General features: G+C 47.6%; 1 protein-coding gene across 16 annotated transcripts in view; it reads left to right on the forward strand.

Annotated features, from left to right (window-relative positions):
• Nucleotides 1-19,686, forward strand: part of MADD (MAP kinase activating death domain) — a 40,677-nt gene continuing 20,991 nt past the window's right edge. For 4 of the 16 annotated variants that reach the window (XM_042904110.1, XM_042904111.1, XM_042904112.1 and 1 more), the window contains exons 1-19: nucleotides 654-906; nucleotides 4,377-4,522; nucleotides 5,148-5,744; nucleotides 6,236-6,539; nucleotides 6,938-7,069; nucleotides 7,513-7,626; nucleotides 8,590-8,670; nucleotides 10,208-10,386; nucleotides 10,678-10,913; nucleotides 11,101-11,257; nucleotides 11,981-12,084; nucleotides 12,176-12,366; nucleotides 12,750-12,877; nucleotides 13,251-13,390; nucleotides 14,195-14,296; nucleotides 16,024-16,126; nucleotides 16,495-16,681; nucleotides 16,778-16,928; nucleotides 17,230-17,436. In XM_042904110.1, coding sequence (XP_042760044.1) covers nucleotides 4,461-4,522; nucleotides 5,148-5,744; nucleotides 6,236-6,539; nucleotides 6,938-7,069; nucleotides 7,513-7,626; nucleotides 8,590-8,670; nucleotides 10,208-10,386; nucleotides 10,678-10,913; nucleotides 11,101-11,257; nucleotides 11,981-12,084; nucleotides 12,176-12,366; nucleotides 12,750-12,877; nucleotides 13,251-13,390; nucleotides 14,195-14,296; nucleotides 16,024-16,126; nucleotides 16,495-16,681; nucleotides 16,778-16,928; nucleotides 17,230-17,436 — 3,175 coding nt within the window. In that variant the 5' untranslated portion in view covers nucleotides 654-906; nucleotides 4,377-4,460. The other 12 variants (XR_006193441.1, XM_042904116.1, XM_042904114.1 and 9 more) reach the window with 8 other exon arrangements.

The raw sequence follows: 19,686 nt of genomic DNA on the forward strand, positions 1-19,686 counted from the left end.
CGGGGTAGGAGGTTGAAGTTTCAGAACTAACACCCCAGTCATGCACCTGTCTTCGTGGGCGCGCTCATAATGCCTCGAGTGTTCCGTTGGCACCTAAAAAAGAGGGTACAACAGCCCATCCTCTAGGGCCTCAGGCCTTGTGGGACAGGAAGAAAAGTGCCCTGACAGCAGGGTGTAGGCTGCCCTGCTGCAGGTTTGTCTTGTGGGAAGGGCTGGACTCCATTTCCCACCGGACACCGCGGCACCGTTCACGTCCCCTTCGCTCTGCGCGCTCCCTTGTAGGTGAGACAGCGGGCCGCGCCTTCCGGCCTCGGTCCCCCCCGCCGTCCCTGAGTTGGTAGGCTCCACCTCCAGGGCAGCGGCTTTGCAGCCCCGGCTGCTGGGCACTTCCAAGCCGCTTGCAGGGGGAGGAAGCGTGAGGTGTGGGGGACGCTCAGAAAGTCTCAAGAGCAGTTTCATCTTGAGAAGTCGCTCCCAGGTTAATCTACATTTCGTCGAAATGGACGCTATTACCTTGTCAAATTAAAATCTCGTTGTGCAACCTGAACAAAAGGTATTCCTTTGAGTCCTCCCCATGGCACGCTTGGCGCTGGGCTGGCCCAGCGCTCCCCATCGCCTTCCCACTCCCACTCGGATAGGTGTGTGCGTAGCCGCCTTTCTCCCGAGGTTGGCTCCACCCTTCAGCGCTCGGCTTGGTGCAGCTCTGTCCCCCCCAGTGGTGCATGGTACAGCCCCCGACCCCCTCAACGTCTCCCTCCCTCTCGGGCTCGGAGTGGTACGCGCCCCCCCCCTCCCCCCGGGCAGACACGGAACTGGCGCGCGCTGGAAGCGGCGCCGGCAAGCGACCGACGCTCAGCTGCCAGGGACGGTCTGACTGGGCCTGGCCGGTTCCCCCAGGCTCGGGAGGTAGGAAGGTCCGGGCCACTCGGGGGCCCTGGAAGGATATTTGGGAAGGAACTCCTCGCGGGGGTGAACGGGCTCTGACAGGAAACGGGTTCTGGGGGAAGCGGCCTCTGAGGAGGCCCTAAGAGGCGTGTGTGTGGAGGTGGGGGGCGTGGGGTCTGGAGAGGAAGGGGAGTCCGTAGGGAAGGGGGCGGGGCTAGGAGTGAGAGCGCTCGGGGCCGCGGACCGGGTGCGGGCTGCCAGACCCAGCGCCACTCGCGGCGGCTGGGTTCGATTCCTGCCGGCCGGGCAGGGGCGGGTGAGAACTGTCCAGCAGGTGAGGGGGCGGGTGAGAACTGTCCAGCAGGTGAGGGGGCGGGCAGAGCTGTCCAGCCCGGGGGCCGAGCCGGGATAAGCACCTGGCGCGTGCGCGCGTGTGTATGTGTGTGTGCATCTTACATTTGATCACGATTTGGAGACCATGTTTGGTTCTTTGGGGAAAAAAAATGGGGGGTGGGGTGGGGGAGGAAGTGTTTCAAAACTGCTTGTTGGAGGGTCGAGACACCATTTAATCTTTGCCGCAACTGCTTCCCTTCCTATCCTCGTGCATCTCTAAATTCCTCTTCCTGCCCGGCCTCCCCCCCCCCCCCCCCAAACCCTGCCTATTGCCTGCCTTATTGCTCTCGTTCTCCCCCACGCTGACCGGTCTGTGCTGATGCGCTTGCAAGGTCACTGCCTGGGTAGGAGGGGAGAGAGCCTCCTGTTGTGCTCACGTCAGCAAAGATGTCATATCGCTCTCCGGTTCCTGTGGTTTTACTATGACATTCTGCCCCAAACGAGGGACGAATCCAAAGGGTTGGTTAACGTTACCATTTGTAGGCTGAAAAGACATAGAGAACGTAAAGATCTGTGGATTCCAAATCTGCATCTGGAGTGGATGGTGATAGAGGACTTCAGCAGATAGGTATGCGTTTAGGGCTTGATGCCTTTGGAATATAGGAGCTGGAAACCAGGGACTCCCCCTTAGTAAACATGGTTGAAGCAAGAGGCAGAGTCTGAGCCTGGGTTGGTATGAAGACAGGATGTGAGTTATAGGTGATGTTAGAGGCTTTACGGAGAGGAGGGAGAATGGAGAGAAAAGCCTTGGTTATCCCTGCAATCTGAATAACGGGAGGTAGTGGCTATTGATGAGACATGAAGTGTGGCTAAGCATCTATCCTATCACTAGTACTAGAATAGTCACAAGATCTTGGGGTCCTCGTGGCTCTGGAGGGACATGAACGTTGTAGAGCATGATAATGATTTGAGTTTTATCACATGCTTCTCAAGTGGGAGGGCTGGGATCTCATCAAGGCTAGAGGCCTGATGCCCTAATATGTCAGTAGAAGATACTTCAGGTGTGATATTTGAGATTTTGGCAGGAAAGGGCTCTTGATTTTCAGTGTAAAATAGATTTCAAGGCTTAGCCTTGAGCTCTGGCTCTGTAAATTCTGTTTTGAGATACATTGGCTCTCATCCTAAGTATTTTGCACATACTTATAGAACAAATTATGCTTTTACCTATGCCCCTTTTCATTTCTCTATTTCCCTTCCCTTCTTACTCTGCTTGGGAGGAGTTGAAATCAACTTTATAGTAGTGCCCCACCTACTGCGGTTTGCTCATGACTCCATGGCACTGGAGAGAACCAAAGGATTTTTGGGTGTTAGTGATACCTAGAAGTGAGCATATGGCATGTTTTAGAAACTTGGTTTTGGTTGTGTAGAAAGAAGAAATCTCTCAAAATCCAGAAGTAGGACAAAGTGCAAACTAAAGATAGGTAGGGAAGAAGATAACCTAATAATTAGCGGGTGCTGTCAGTGGAAGAAGTGTCTCTAGGTTCAAAGAGAATGAATTGTTATGGGCCCTGGCTGACTCTGGAGTAGCAGCTGCTAGCACTGTGCGGTCACCAAGCAGGGGAGGGGCTGTGGCTATGCTATAAATAGTTCTGGGAGCCAGAGTCGCCATGGAGACAAACCCGAATCCTATTACCTGCAGGTCCTCTATTGGGAGCAACAGAAGGGAGGGAGCAGAATTTTGAGGATTTGAGAGGTATTGCAGAGCGGTCAATTTATTATTAAGTAGGGAAGAAAAAAGATAGAGCTTCTCATTATCTAAATCAAATAGAATCTTAAGCATACAGGGAGTGTGCATGTCTATGTATGGAAGTGCACACAGCAGCAGAGAAGAGAGTGGTGTGTGTGTAGTGTAATGGGAATGTCTGTGTGTACAGTAAAGAAGGTCCTAGTGTGGCCATGTGTGGAGCACAGAGGTACATTTCTGTATGCACCGAGGGTAGCTTGTAGTGGAGTGAACCATTTTATTTAGGGAAGTGTATGGACACCCAACAGGATATAGATTATAATTAAGACCACGTAAGCTTTTCCTAACTTTTGCTCTGTGGTTTAGAAATTACTGAGCACCTCTTCCTGTCCTTGCAGAAATCCTATTATTTCTGCATCTATTTCTTAATTTCTATTAGAGATAGAAGGACAAAGTCTCATCTGTGTGTTTTGTATCACTGATTCCAATCTTGGGACTAGAGTAGAGGAAAAAAAAAAAAAAAAAAAAAAAAAAAAAAAGACTATGATTCAGCACCAAGGGCAGAGCTAGTAGCGATAGCCAGTGAGCCCCTTTCTTGCTTGAAGAGGGAAGAAACATGGTTTAGATGGAGCAGTTGGAGCATGGATATTCCTCATGTGAGATTGCACAGGGTACAGTAGCCCACTGTTGTTGTTGTCTCAGTGCATTAAGTGTACAATTTATATGGTAGTTTCCCATGAAGCTGAATGCAGCATGTTGGTTCAGGAAATAATTAGGTTTTCATATAGAGCTAGGAGTATAGATTAGTACTGATTAGAGTCTGGTTTGATACTGATTCAGCCTGGAGCTATCCTAGAAGTGACTTAGTTTTTATTATCATAATGACAGTCCCGTTTAGACTAATGGGCTCTATTTTTCAGAAACAGAGCACCAGGAGTGAGGCTGGAAATGGGCTGGTTTGTGGGGATGGGGAAGTGAGCCATTATTTATCCTACTTTTTAAAAATTTATTTATTTTGAAAGAGAGCGCACGTGCGTGTAAGCATGAGCAGGGGAGGGGCAGAGAGAGAGAGGGGGAGAGAGAGATGGGGAGAGAGAGAGAGAGAGAGAGAGAGAGAGAGAGACAATTCCAAGCAGGCTCCACATGACCTAAGCAGAAATCCAGAGTTGGACGCTTAACTGACCGAGCCACCCAGGCATCCCTCTCCTACTTCTTGACATTTGGCCCTGTGAGTTCAAAAGCTTAGACCAAGCTCTAGGCTAGGAAAAGTGTCATGTTTCCCCATCTTTACTACTGAAATGGAAGGTCTTCTGACCTATGACCCTGGCTGGAATGAAGCTGAGAGAGATGAGTCCCTTACACCCAGCAGTGGATCTTATCAGTACTTTTTTTCCTATTGGACTTGAGTTTTCAGATAATATCAGAAATCCTCCTGGGAACATTGACTCCTTGTGCGGTGCCTTGAAGTTTCTCTGAGATGAACTGATGAATTGGAATCATGGTGCAAAAGAAGAAGTTCTGTCCTCGGTTACTTGACTATCTAGTGATCGTAGGGGCCAGGTAACCAAGAAGAGACTGGTTTTTGTCTTGTCTTTTGGGATAACCACAACATCTGTAATTATTCCCTTTCCCCATGCCCACATTGTTTTGGATATCTCATTCTTTCTCTATTATTTTACCCTCATAGGAACATTGATGCCATTAGTGAAAATAGCAGTCAGGTGGATTGAGAGCATTGGCCCAAAGGAACAGAGACAGAACAGAATTGGTCTTATCTAGCATCTTTGTGTTCTTGGGCAAATATACCCTGTATACTTCAGTTTCCTTATTTTGTAAAAAAAAAAAAAAAAAAAAAAGTACCCTGTGCTCTTTCTCAACCTACATATGCTCTTTTGGTAATTCATTAGCTAATACACCTTTTAAAAGTGCTAATCATCTTAATGTATTAGTGATAATTCTATTGCTGCGATTTTCCTTGCATTTCAGGATGGGTATCTTCATGACAGTGCAGACCTCATTTAGCCCCCCAGCTAAATGTGGCAAGCAGCACCCAAGTTTTCCGAGGTCGTGCAGTTAGGTTACTTTATCCAAAATAGCATTTTGAGCTTTATTTCTGGACTGTGGTTAAAATTTGAAACAACATCCTATCCCTCCAGGCTGCTGAATTTGTCTTTATATTCTTCAGGCACCCGAGCAGTGATAGTGTGGCCCAGACTCCCGAATTGCTACGGCGATACCCGCTGGAGGACCACGCTGAGTTTCCCCTGCCCCCAGACGTTGTGTTTTTCTGCCAACCAGAGGGCTGTCTGAGTGTGAGGCAGCGACGCATGAGCCTGCGGGATGACACTTCTTTCGTCTTCACCCTCACTGACAAGGACACTGGAGTCACGCGTTACGGCATCTGTGTTAACTTCTACCGCTCCTTCCAGAAGCGAATGCCTAAGGAGAAGGGGGAAGGTGGGGGAGGGTCCCGCGGGAAGGAAGGACCCCGTGCCACTTGTGCCTCAGAAGAAGTTGGTACTGAGAGCTCGGAGAGTGGCTTGTCCCTGCAGCCTCCCAATGCTGACTCTGCCCCTGAGGTGAATCAGTCTCCTCGGGGCAAACCCCGGGCCAAGGCAGGAAGCCGTTCCCGCAACAGTACTCTGACATCCTTGTGTGTGCTCAGCCACTACCCTTTCTTCTCCACCTTCCGAGAATGTCTGTACACCCTCAAACGTCTGGTGGACTGCTGCAGTGAGCGGCTGCTGGGCAAGAAACTAGGCATCCCTCGAGGCATACAAAGGTACACTTTGCCACTGATGGTCAGAAGAGAGGGAAGCAGTTAGAGATGAGGTATAATTGGTGTGTGAGGGGCAGGAAATTGCCTCTAAAGCCTGAGGTCCTTCAGATAGCTAGAATGAAGTGTTGTCTTATATCCTGTTGTATATTTAAGAATAAACTTTTGTTTAAAAAAAAAAAAAAAGCCTGAGGTCTTTCATACCTATTTAAGCATTTTTGTGTTAGCCCTTTCTAAGCGAAAGACAGCTGCAGAGTTAAACTTCCTGCCATAATAATGTTTGGAGTTCAACATTTCATGGCAGGCAGGACAGTAAGTCCTGCTGTGTATACATTTTTATACTTGTTTCACCCTTGTATATTCTCTCTGGTCCTAGCTGAGCCCAAAGGGTGGGCTTTTCCAGTTGTCAGCATTTTACTCTCTATGGTTGCATTGGGTTGCTTTGGGGTATCAGCTCCTGGTGCTTACGCATCTGTTTCCTGCTGTCTATTCCTCAGGGACACTATGTGGCGCATCTTTACTGGATCATTGCTAGTGGAGGAGAAGTCAAGTGCCCTTCTGCATGACCTTCGAGAGATTGAGGCCTGGATCTATCGATTGCTGCGCTCCCCAGTGCCTGTTTCTGGGCAGAAGCGAGTAGACATTGAAGTCCTACCCCAGGAGCTCCAACAAGCTCTGACCTTTGCTCTTCCAGACCCTTCTCGATTCACCCTAGTGGATTTCCCACTGCACCTTCCCTTGGAACTTCTGGGTGTGGATGCCTGTCTTCAGGTGCTAACCTGCATCCTGTTAGAGCACAAGGTGAGAGAGCCAGCTTTTTAGATCTTTAAGGACAGGGACTACATCTTTTTCATCTTTTTGTCTCTAGGAGGTAACATGGTGCCAGGTATATGGCAGTACTCAGTAGATGTGGGTTGAATTAAGTGGGATGTGTTCAGAGGGTTTGCCACTCAGGTGAATTATCCTTAGCTAGACTGAACTAATTCTCTGGAAGTATCAGTAGTTCTAGTCTAATGAGTGGTCCTGGCACTGGGCGAACAAGAGCCAGAAAAGTAAGGCATGAGGCAGGGATAATTGTGGAAGCCATGCTCATGGAGCCCTACACATGGTGAAATGGAAATTAAATTGTAGCATTGGAAACTTTCCCCATAAACCTTATTTAGGCAGTTGAATGATCCTTATGGTATGGCTTGTGGCAGGTGGTGCTACAGTCCCGAGACTACAATGCCCTTTCCATGTCTGTGATGGCGTTTGTGGCGATGATCTACCCATTGGAGTATATGTTTCCTGTAATCCCACTGTTGCCCACCTGCATGGCATCGGCAGAACAGGTGAGTTTCAGGTGTTTTCTGGCTTTGTCACCTCTGTCTTCCAACTCTGGCCAGCTCTGAGGGAGAACGCCCGATGCCAAGAAGTTGTAAATCAGTACTGGTCTTCAATCCTTTACTCTAACTTCTTTGTCTGCAAAACATGACCTAACTTTGAACTGATTTGATGGCAAAACTTGTGTTATTTGTGGTTTTTATTTATCAAAGTAAATGTTAATCATTATAGGTTACTGGCCATGCTCCTGTAGGTGTTACATAATATACAGAATATACACTGTCGCCTTTCTAAAATCTGAAAAATTATGAATACTAAAACACACCTAGCCTCAAGAGTTTTGGAAAAGAGATTATGGACCTGCATTTCCTCATCAAGAAAAATCCTCATGTGATAAGTGATCGAAATATGTTTAGTTTTTGTTTCTTACCCTCTTATTTTTTTTCTACAGCTACTGTTGGCTCCAACTCCGTACATCATTGGGGTCCCTGCCAGCTTCTTCCTCTACAAACTGGACTTCAAAATGCCTGATGATGTATGGCTGGTGGATCTGGACAGCAACAGGGTGAGGTTCTTGGCTGAGATATTATAGAGTCCAGAATAGGATTGTGTTCTGTTTTTCTAGGTTATTCCCAAGAAGGTCCTCAGTTGGTGGGTGATTTTTCTTGTGTGACTCATTGATACCATTTTTTTTTAATGCTTAGCTTTTACTTTATTGGCTAATAGGCCCTTGGTTAAGACCCAGAGTACAAGATTTAGTTTTGCCAGAATGAAGTGCTCCCCTGCATCTAGAAGCAGTAGGCAGTTGTGGTTGTGGGACCACTGCCTATGGTGTAAGTCATCTCATGGTTTTCCTGGGTATGGTTTCTAGTAAGACAGTGCCTTTCAGGCTTAAAATGTACAGTAATATTCTGTGGTGTGAATATACTCAAATTTCAGCAGGAAGCCCTTATATCTGTTTATAGTAAAAGTTTAGAAAATACAAATAAGTGTAAAGAAATAAATAAAAACCAGGGGCATCTGAGTGGCTGTCGGGTAAGGGTCCAACTCTTGATTTTGGCTCAGGTGATGATCTCACGGTTCATGGGTTTGAGTCCTGCTTTGGGCTTCATGCTAACATTGTGGAGTCTGCTTGTAATATTCTCTCTCTCTCTCTCTCTCTCTCTCTCTCTCTCCCTCCCCCCTCCCCCTCCCCACTCTCTCTCTCTGACTCTTCCCCTCCCACACGTGCACACTCGCTCTCTCAAAATAAACTTTGAAAAAAAAAAAAGAAAAACCATAGTCCTATTGTCTGGACGTAGTTTCCCGTAACATTGAGGTATATTTCTTTTCAGGTGTGTATATATATCACAGCCATGTATATGTGTGCCCCTAATACACGTGTATATGTAATATATTTGTATGCATAATATACATGTTCACATATATGTGAAAATACTGTGTATACAACTTCCACTTACCCTTACGTAAGAGTAACTCCTGAGCGATTAATTCTAAGGTCGTGCCTTTTGTCTTTTTTCTGGTGTAGGTGATTGCCCCCACCAATGCAGAAGTGCTACCAATCCTGCCAGAACCAGAATCACTGGAGCTGAAAAAGCATCTGAAGCAGGTGAGTGAAGAATGAAGAGGAGAAGGAGCGGTAGCTACTCCAGGGTGGCTGCAGAGGCTGTAGCTGTTGTGAGAGCCCGTTTCCCTTCGGACCTCAGGTGGAATAGGTTTTCTTAGCCTCGGGTGGGCTTAAGAAGAGGTGTATCACATTTCTGGGTGGCAGGATGACTCTCAAAAAGGCTATTAGATATCTTCTAATTCATTGTATGCCTCCCACCCTCTAATACTTAGAATACTATATATATATAAAAAAAAACAACCTTCATTTTCTGTTTCTTGTCACGTGTACCATTCTTTGTGGCTTAGAGTGTTCTCTCAGTCCTGTAAGGAAAGAACTAGTTGTTTGGATAGTCTGGCTCCTTTTATATTTTCCTCCTGAATTGACCTCTAGGTCCCTGAAGAATGCTTTCTTCAAAAATTCCTCTCTTTGAATAATCTCCTAAATACATTTTTTCATTGCTTTTCTTCCTCTCCTGCATGCTGAACACAGTACCTGAAGGTAAAATATGACAAGGCCCCATCCCTTTGCCCTGTTGTATGTGTTATGTAGGACCACCAGTAGATAGCTCCGTATTTATTTTTAGGAATCCCTTTGCCCTGTTGTATGTGTTATGTAGAACCACCAGTAGATAGCTCCGTATTTATTTTTAGGAATCCTTGTTGTCATCTTCAGGGTCTTCAGGAATCTCTGTGTTGTCTTAGTTGCTAAGCAGTACCTCTGCTTGGTGTAAATAGGTCATTTTGTAGCATCCCTCTCATCATCCTTGCTGATGTAATATGGTGTCTTGTTACTGCAGAGTCTGTGAGGATTGCAAGTTGAGAAAGTTCTCTGTCTTCCTTTGCAGTGTTTTCATTCTTGATGGTTACTTTAGTATGACTAATGAGATGGAGAGGTTGATATATAGAATGGTACTTTAAATGTTGGTAGGAGTTAAGATCCTTGGGCTCCTTAATCCTGTGTCCTTCCCCCCTGCTACTTGAAGTGTGGTCCATGGACCAGCAGTGTTACTTTTGCCTGCGGTTGTTAAAAGTGCAGAATCACCCCAGATATATTGAACCAGAAAAATCTGCATTTTTAACAACATTCCCGATGACTCCAATGCTCATGAATATTTAAGGAAGCCCTGCTGGTCTAGACCAGTGGTTTTCAAACTGCCCCATGGAGCCTCATAGGGGCTGATTTAGGCTGGTAACACTGAGCACGTGAGGTTCTGGGTTCCTTATGTCCTTCAGAGAAGCTTTACTTTTACGTGTCTCAGTTGTTTATATTTTCATACAGATTTCAACATGTTGTTGAAAAAGAACATTTCATGGCTAAAATAAATTTGAAAATTATTGCCCTGGACTTCAGATTTGATCAGGTTGCCTTGAACCAACCTGGCTTAAACTGCAAGGCTACATAACTCAGATCATCTTCTAAAGGTTAAAGTACGGTATTTGGATTCTGATTTCAAAGATTAAGGCTCTTTCCTAGGAGATGAGATTGGCCAGCTGCCCAGGAATCTGCCTTCTATAGGGGATTTCTTGTTGTTCCACAGGCCCTTGCCAGCATGAGTCTCAACACCCAGCCCATCCTCAATCTGGAGAAATTCCATGAAGGCCAAGAGATCCCCCTTCTCTTGGGAAGGCCCTCTAACGACTTGCAGTCCACACCTTCCACTGAATTCAACCCACTCATTTATGGCAATGATGTAGATTCTGTGGATGTCGCAACCAGGTACGACCAAGTCGACTAGATCATCACAGGTGCTTAGATTGGGTTCTGCTCTCTCATTAGGTATATTTGTCACCTTAGTAAAAGCAAAGAAGAATTAATTCATCGTACTCTCAGGCGTTTTAGGTCTTGAGTGAAGAAAGAAATTGATGATTCTTTAAGATCCCTTCCCCTTTGATGTTGGAAGCCTGTGAAATGATGACTTGGGGAGGTGGTCTGACACCTTGGATCATAGGAATCCTTCTAGCGCAGGGTGTGGGACTTGAATTATCTCACCATCCCCTTCTTCCCCAGAGTGGCCATGGTCCGCTTCTTCAACTCCCCCAACGTGCTGCAGGGTTTTCAGATGCACACGCGTACCCTGCGCCTCTTCCCTCGGCCTGTGGTAGCTTTTCAAGCTGGCTCCTTTCTAGCCTCACGTCCCCGACAGACTCCTTTTGCTGAGAAGCTGGCCAGGACTCAGGCTGTGGAGTACTTTGGCGAATGGGTCCTTAACCCCACCAACTATGCCTTCCAGCGAATTCACAACAGTGAGTCCACCTGCCCCTGCCTCTTTGTCCTCCTGATGGCTCTTCCCTTTGCTTTTCCCTTTTCTCATCTTTGATCTGCCCCTTCCATTCCTATTTTGCTTTAGACGTTTCCCTACCTTTCTTCTATGTTTTGCTTGGTTTTTTTCCTCCTTGTTGCTAACTCTATTCTTTTTTTCTCTGTGGGTAGATATGTTTGATCCAGCCCTGATTGGTGACAAGCCAAAGTGGTATGCTCATCAGCTGCAGCCTATCCATTATCGAGTCTATGATAGCAATTCCCAGCTGGCAGAGGCACTGAGTGTGCCACCAGAGCGTGACTCTGACTCGGACCCTACTGATGACAGGTGAGCAGCAGCAAAACCGCTTTTTAAGGCCGAGAGGCTCTCGCTAGTCCTTATTGAGCACTATGGCAGAACCTCATAGGACTTAAACATTAGTGTTTGAAGCCTTGATGATATTTTGGTTGATTGTTTTGTGTTAGCTTCTTTATTTTATCTTGTTCCCTGACCTTAAGAGTTTTCCTCTTTTTTTTTTTTAAGTTTTTAATTTTAATTCCAATATAGTTAGCATACAGTGTTATGTTAGTTTCAGGTGTACAATACGGTGATCTAGCAATTCTCACATTAGCCAGTGCTCATCATGATAAGTGTAGTCTTTAATCCCATCACTTATTTCATTCGTCCCCCCATCCACCTCCCCTCCAGTAGCCAAATGTGCTCTATATTGTTAAGAGTCTCTTTCTTGGTTTGTCTCTCTCTTTTTTCTTTTGTTCGATTACTTTGTTTCTTAAATTCCACATATAAGTGAAATCATATGGTATTTGTCTTTCTCTGACTTTGCTTAGCAAAATACACTCTAGCTCCATCCATGTTGTTGCAAATGGCAAGATTTCATTCTTTTTTATGGCTGAATAACAGTCCAGTGTGTGTGTGTGTGTGTGTGTGTGTGTGTGTGTGTGTGTGAGAATGCTCCCCTTTTTATTTTTCCTAATGCTGGTTGCTGGTACTTTTCCTGTCCCTTCATTCTGTTTTATTTTTATTTTTATTTTTGTGCTCTTCACTCTGCAGTGGCAGTGATAGCATGGATTATGATGACTCAAGCTCTTCTTACTCCTCCCTTGGTGACTTTGTCAGTGAAATGATGAAATGTGACATCAATGGTGATACCCCTAGTAAGTGTACTTGAGGAGATGGGCCAGCTCTGGGAGGGGTTGGAGGCTCTGGGATGGTGTGGTCTGTACCTGCCACCTTGGGTTTTGGCAGATGTGGATCCATTGACGCATGCAGCCCTGGGGGATGCCAGTGAGGTGGAGATTGCTGAGCTGCAGAACCAGAAGGAATCAGAGGAACCTGGCCCAGACAGTGAGAACCCTCAGGAAAACCCCCCGCTGCGCTCCAGCTCCAGCACCACCGCCAGCAGTAGCCCCAGCACCGTCGTCCATGGAGCTAATTCTGTACGTGAGGACTTGGAAGGGCGGATAAGTGAGAACTGTTACTTATGTGGGTCATACCTCCATTAGGAAGGCGAGGCTGAAGCTGTTAATTTGCCTCTTCATAGTCTTCCTGTCTTCCTCTCTATACATCCCATAGCTTAGAGCCTAAGAGACGTAGTTTTGACTCCAGAAGGAACTCGTCGGGCTTTGTTCAGGGCTTAGCTAAGGTCCCCTTTGCATGGTTTGTGGGGACAGAGAGCAGGAGTGTCATAGAGATCTTTTCTCACACATTCCCTTAGGATAGGAGATGGGAATCTAATAGACCTGGCTTGGCCTTGCCAAACTGAGGTAGGTAGGTATCACTGGGCACCAGGTGACCAGTTTTTATTTAATATGGCCTTTAGGAACCTGCTGACTCAACGGAGGTGGACGATGATAAGGCAGCAGTAGGCGTTTCCAAGCCCCTCCCTACCACGCCTCCCAGCATTGGCAAATCGACCGCGGACAGGCGTCAGACAGAAATTGGAGAGGGGTCAGTGCGCCGGCGAACCTATGACAATCCATACTTCGAGCCCCAATATGGCTTTCCCCCTGAGGAAGATGATGATGAGCAGGGGGAAAGTTACACTCCCCGATTCAGCCAACATGTCAATGGCAATCGGTGAGAGCCTGGGGATTCCTTCTAGGTGGGTGACTGAAGGACCTCACCACAGAGGACCCCGGGTGAGGGTTAATCAGAAAGAGAAGTCTGAATGTTCTTGTGACCCGCCATCCCATGGTGGTGCCTTGATTTAGGCATATAGAAATTGTGGTAAGGGAGCAGTGACTACAGTGTAGCATAGGGCCCACACTTCCAAGAGTAGGTACCCCTGCCTGGGGCTCATAGGTGCCACTGTGCATTCAAGGGCTCAAAAGCTGCTGCGGCCCAACAGCTTGAAACTGGCAAGCGACTCAGACGCAGAATCAGACTCTCGAGCGAGCTCTCCCACCTCCACCGTCTCCAACAACAGCACCGAGGGCTTCGGGGGCATCATGTCTTTTGCCAGTAAGTGCCTTCTGCTCTCATGCCTCTGTCCCGTTTTCTGTGCAGTGGGGCCTGACTATGGTGGATGCTGCTTAGAACTTCAGAGGTAGAACTGGGTTGGCATTATCAAGCCCCAGTTCAGGTTGTTGCGGTGATAGTGAATAAGGTATTTCCAAGGGAAGTCAATAAAGGACAGAGACAGAGTAGTCACTATCTTTATACCCAGAGATTTCAGTCTGTTTCGGGTAAGACAGCTGGTCAACTGAAAGATAGTCATTATATTAAAAATCATACACTTGTACATATATCTTGTGGAAATATTCTGGTCATATTTGATTTGGGTACATATCTAATACCTTTTTTGCCTGGTGAAGGACTTTTTCATGAACATGCTTTGAAATCTATATGAGGTGACTTTTGTGCCTAGAGAATATTTCCAGAAATGAGGGGTGGTATCAGTTAAAGGTTGAGGACAGCCCAGGGGCCAGAGAAAGCCAACATTGGGTATAATTATGATTGTGAGTTTTTCTCAGAAGCCAGACAGGGACAGCACCAACTTTTGACCAAAAGTGTATTAACTGTCTGGCTTTCATGCTGAGTTAGCAGTTGATGGGACACTTGTCCGTCCCCATGGGAGGTAGTCAGAGAAAGTTCTTACTGGGTTTTGAGCTATCCTGACAGTGGCCCCCATGTTTGCCCTGAATTAGACTTGGTCCTCTCTAAGGTAGATCAGAGGTACTGGGATTATGTTTGAAAGGGAGGAAGATGGAGATGATGATACACTTATGCTCCTAACTCCTCGCTCTCACACCCTCCCCTTGATAGGCAGCCTATATCGGAACCACAGTACAAGCTTCAGCCTTTCAAACCTCACGCTGCCCACCAAAGGTGCCCGAGAGAAGACCACACCCTTCCCCAGTCTGAAAGGTAACTACAGCCCTCCTTCTGCCATACCAGGATTCTCCAGAAGATATTTCAGGCCTATGGGTGCTTGTCAGGAGCCCTGCGTATGATGAATCATTTGATCTGGCTGTTGCCCCTCATACCGCTTCTCATGGCTTTCATTGCACATTATGGGCTCTACTCGTTTTCAGATGGAAAGTGTCTTTGTAGCTGAAGAGACGGCCCTGTCGTATCATTTAGGATAACAGCAACTGAGATCACCGCTGCTTCTTAGGGGGAGCTTTGTCAGGTGTACATAATTAACACAGGGATCGTCAGCTGCTGCCAGTGATCTGCCAGGTTCCTGCTGCATGAATGTAGGACAAGCTTCATCCCGATTAGCTGGCCCACTGAGGGATGCTCATAGAAAGCCTGGCAGTGTTACAGCGTCAGGAAGCCTCTTTGGCTTCCTGTCAACGTAGGGCCTGTGGGTGGGCCAGGTAGTATCAGTTGGCTTCTCCGGGCATTTAAGACCTTATTTGATTTTCATTTGTGATCGCTGAGAGTTTGAAGAGCTCTTCTGCATTTACTCTGACTTTTGTTTGTTTTCTCTAGATACTGTGCTGAACTATTTAATTACACTAGAAAGCATAGTGAGAAGCAGCTCCCTATATTTTTCACCTGACTTCTCTTCCCAGTGATTAAAAATCCCAGGAATCTAAGGAGTGTTCTTTGGTGGGGCTGGGAACATAGGATAGATGGGCAGAGGGACAGAATAGCTAGTGGCGTAGGGGATTAACTAGCACTGTGGCGTCAATCTGCACCTGACTCTGTAGGTTAGGGGTAGAAAAGTGTTAGCGTCACCAGCTTTCATTTGATACAGTTGGGGAGGGGAGCAATTGAAGCGCTTTCATTGCATGCTGATGCTTCATTTGTGCACTTCCCACTCCCATCCACCTCCCATCCTCACACCCCAACCCCACGTCCCATGACAGCATCTGCAAGATGGGTCTCCTCTCTCTGCATACCAGCAAGCCCTGTGGACCCTGTGCTAGATGTTTCATGAAAACCAGCGGTCCTTCTTTCATGCATGTGCCTGTTTAGTACCCGAAGGTCCCTTGTGTCATGTACCCTGCCCCTGGCTCTGAGAGGCCATAGTCTTAAGAATGGTCTTTCCTAGAGCCTTGGTTGATTCCTGATCTCTTGGCTTCCAGCTCTGAGGTGCCTGAGAACTAAGGTTATGTGCACTAAGCTTTGGGAGAATCCTCAGACTATCTGACTTACAGCTCCATCGAGGGATATAGGGGTTGTGGTATCATGGTGCACCTACTAATTGTGTATTTTGTGTCCCAGTATTTGGGCTAAATACTCTAATGGAGATTGTTACTGAAGCCGGCCCCGGGAGTGGTGAAGGTGGGTCTTGCCCGTGAGCTGTGCATGATCTTTTTTTCCTAGCATCTTCTGTGCCTGCCTGAGGGCCATCCTCCTCATGGAGCAAGCGGTACCACATGGGTGACCTGCCTTGCCCTGTCCCCCGTGACGCCCGTGCTTGCCCGTGGGGCATGCTGCTGGTGCATGTGGAGTGGCCTGAGTCTCCATCCCCACTTCCTCCACATTGCCATGGCTGGTTTCTACCTATGTGTGATGCCCTGGGGTCACCCTCACCCGGCCCTTCTGGGGAACGGGTGTGGAACGTGGCTTCCCAGGGCTGTGCTGACAAGGCTGCTGGACTACAGTAGTGATGTCTCTCATTCCTACCTTCCTGGCTATAGGAAACAGGAGGGCCTTAGTGGACCAGAAGTCATCTGTTATTAAACACAGCCCAACAGTGAAAAGAGAGCCTCCATCACCTCAGGGTCGATCCAGCAATTCTAGGTAATCCATGGCTGAGCTATTACAAAAGATCTCTGATAGAGGTAGCGATTCCTGTACCACACTGTAGGGAGGCTCAGGAGTGGGAGAGAACCTGTCAGTTGGGTGGATGAAATCAATTCTCGGGAGCCCTGCGCATTCTGACTTCCCATGCAACAGTAGTAGCTCACCCTGGTGAGAAGAATGAAACAGCAGTGGTGGGTATGTGGGCACACCAGGCGATCCGGAGCGGTGGGGGGTGCAGGGGACTTGCACCCCTGGAGACTTGGCTTTGCGTTTTGCCCCTGGAGGCAAACATCTAGTCTGGTGAAAGAGGCGGGGTGCTCTGCAAAGAAGCCGATGACCACAGAAGCTGTGTGTGGACCCCGTAGTGAGAACCAGCAGTTCCTGAAGGAGGTGGTGCACAGTGTGCTGGACGGCCAGGGCGTTGGCTGGCTCAACATGAAAAAGGTGCGCCGGCTGCTGGAGAGTGAGCAGCTGCGCGTCTTTGTCCTGAGCAAGCTGAACCGCACAGTGCAGTCGGAGGACGACGCCCGGCAAGACGTCATCCCTGATGTGGTCAGTGTCTGGGGTGAGGAGCTGGAATCAACTGCCGGAGGGACCTGGACCCCGAAGGCAATTTTGCCCACTCCAGCCCCTGGGTTATTGTTGCAGGAGGTCAGTCGAAAGGTGTACAAGGGGATGCTAGACCTGCTCAAGTGCACGGTGCTCAGCCTGGAGCAGTCCTATGCCCACGCGGGCCTGGGAGGCATGGCCAGCACCTTTGGGCTTCTGGAGATTGCCCAGACCCACTACTACAGTAAAGGTAGGGATCGCACCAGCTGGGCGGGCGCTGTCCACAACTCTTCCACTCATCTCCAAAGAAGGCTTGTTCCTTCACAGGTTTCCCGGTGCCAGGCTGTTTCCCCTCAGGCTTCGGGGTTTCCTTTTTTAATGCGTGTTTATACGTACCGGGTGTTTTTCTGTCATGAAAAATAAGATGTCTGTTTTTCTTTCCTTGCACTTTTTCCATTCTGCATCCTCCTTGCTTCTCCCACCTTGTTCCCACAGCTTGATTCCCACTCATTGTCTCTCTTGACCTCTTCCTGTATTCCCTCTTTTCCTAGAACCAGACAAGCGGAAGAGAAGTCCAACAGAGAGCGTAAATACACCAGTTGGCAAGGATCCTGGCCTGGCTGGGCGGGGGGACCCAAAGGCTATGGCACAGCTGAGAGTTCCCCAGCTAGGACCTCGGGCACCAAGTGCTGCAGGAAAGGGTCCTAAAGAGCTAGACACCAGAAGTTTAAAGGAAGAGAATTTTGTAGCGTCTATTGGTATGTATCACCGTGTTTGGTGTGGTGGAGGGTTCGGGCTTCTAAAATACCTCTCCCTCCTTTCAATTCATTCAGAATCCTGCCTTTCTTTTCCCCATGCTTTGCTTTCTAGAGAGGGAGATAGATCTGCATCCATTTCTAATGGAATTTCTTTGTACTTCTTTATCGCTTATGCTTCCTTTACAGGCACCCACATCTACATCTTAGAGGAAGAATGGAAGTTTTGCTTCGAGGGGCCAGTGAGGCTTAGTGCAGGGAGTCTGAGCTATATTCCTTGTCCCACTTTTTATTTACATCTGGATTTCTTCAGATGTGAGGTCCAGGAAGCTATAAGAAAGTTTATAGATGCGTCTTTGGCCTATAAAATTATAATTGTCTGGCCAGTTTTCTCCCATCCAACCATTACACTACCCTCAAATTTGCTTTCCTGGGGTGTGTCCAACAACCCCATTTCCCTGGGCGCTGGACCTCAAGGTATAGATTTCTGAATCGGCTTTTCTTCAAACCTTTTCTCACTGGACTCGACCAAGAGCTTGTTTACGTTCGGTGTCTCTCTGTTCCCACTGAGGCAATGCCTTAGTGAGCTCTCTGGGTGTCACCTCCATTTGACTCACTTGACCTAGAGCCATCTAGGCTGTGTCTTTCTTTTTCTGGTTCTGTCTCCCTGGGCAGTTTGCTTCTAGCTGATGCTTCTTTGCCACACCATTAGCAGTTGTCTTATGCTCCCAAAAGTGGGGAGGAGGAACCAGTTTCCTTTGTTGGGGAACTGCACTTCTCTAGCCAGCAGAATAGTGTCCTAGAGGCAGCCAACCCAGTCTTTCTCCCACATGATGCGATGCTCTAGGAAAAGCACCAGCCTGCAAGTCTGGAGGTCCGGAGTTTTAGTCCTGTATCTGCCCCCCAGCTAGGAATGAAACTTTGGGCAAAGCACTTCCTCTTTTCAGGGTCTCTGTCTCCTCATCTGGGAAATGAAGAGATTGGACTAAGTAGGCACTCAAGTTCTTCCAGGAAAAGAATGCTGTGATCAGTATTGTCTCTTCTTTACCCTAATGAAGATCCCTATTCTTGACCATTTAGTGTTCTCTGTCACCTTTACTGAAAGCATTTTTCCAGATGACTAGCTGAGAACGGGTCACTTGGCAGGGCAGATGCTAATACTGAGGGTGAATTGGATTTTTTGGTAGCAACGAGGAAGGATGCTAACCACCTGCATGAGTGGCCTCTATCCAGTCGTGTGAATCAGCCAGGTTTGTGCTCACACTTCTGAACCCCTTTGGCTGCTTGCGGTGATCATCTGTCTAGAATCTTTAAAAATTGTTTCCCAGCTCATTTGGCAGAGAAAGCATGGTCCCAGGTGATCCTAAGTTACATGATCTGGAGCAAGTGCTCCGGCCTCGTTAGGATCAGTTTTCTCAGGCCAAAAGGAAAGAGCTTGGTCCAAGGCAGTTCCATCTCTCACGTTCTGCAAGGTTTTTACTACCACGTTAAGGTTTGGGTTAGGAATTTAGAGTCTTTAGTTCATGAGTGGGGGAAAGGCATTAGATCTCTTGATTTTTTAACCTCCCAAAATGAAGATCTCTTTTTATCTCTTAATATGTAATCCTGTGCCTGAGACTGAATCAGCTTGGGTTGGGTGGGTTTCCATTCTGTCTGTCTGACCAGCCTCTGACTCTGTCTGTCTTTCTCTCCTGCTTACATTGCATCTGGGGTAGAATTGTGGAACAAGCACCAGGAAGTGAAAAAGCAAAAAGCTTTGGAAAAACAGAGTAAGGAACAAATGCCCCTTCCTGTTCCCAAATCTCCCATACCTGCCAACTCCCCAGGCCCAGTTGGGGCAGGCTCTCTTTGTCAGCCCCACCCCAAATTTGCTCTTGGGGGGTATTTGGAATGAAAGCAGGTAGGTGGTATGTGATTCACAGGTACGTGACTTGTAGGCTGCTTCTTTCCCCGCTCCTCCTAGCAATCAGGCTGTAATCAGGGCGTCTATCGAGTAAAGTCCCTTAGACCTTGGTTCTCTATTGCTTCAGAGTTGGTGGGGAGAATGGTCGCCTATTTCAGTGCCCCTCATTGGCTGAGATCTCCCTCACCCATTAGAAGGCCTGTGGGCACAGTTGGCAGAGATGGTTGCTGTCCCTCCGTGTTGAGTCTGTAGCTTCCCAGCTCTCTCTGGTGGCTTGCCTAGGCACGCTTTCTTGCTTTCTGTCATTCTGTCCTTCTGCCATACTACTGTGGGTGGGTGGGGAAAAATGA

The sequence above is a fragment of the Panthera leo genome, chromosome D1 (assembly GCF_018350215.1).
Source record: "Panthera leo isolate Ple1 chromosome D1, P.leo_Ple1_pat1.1, whole genome shotgun sequence".
Taxonomy (NCBI): domain Eukaryota; kingdom Metazoa; phylum Chordata; class Mammalia; order Carnivora; family Felidae; genus Panthera; species Panthera leo.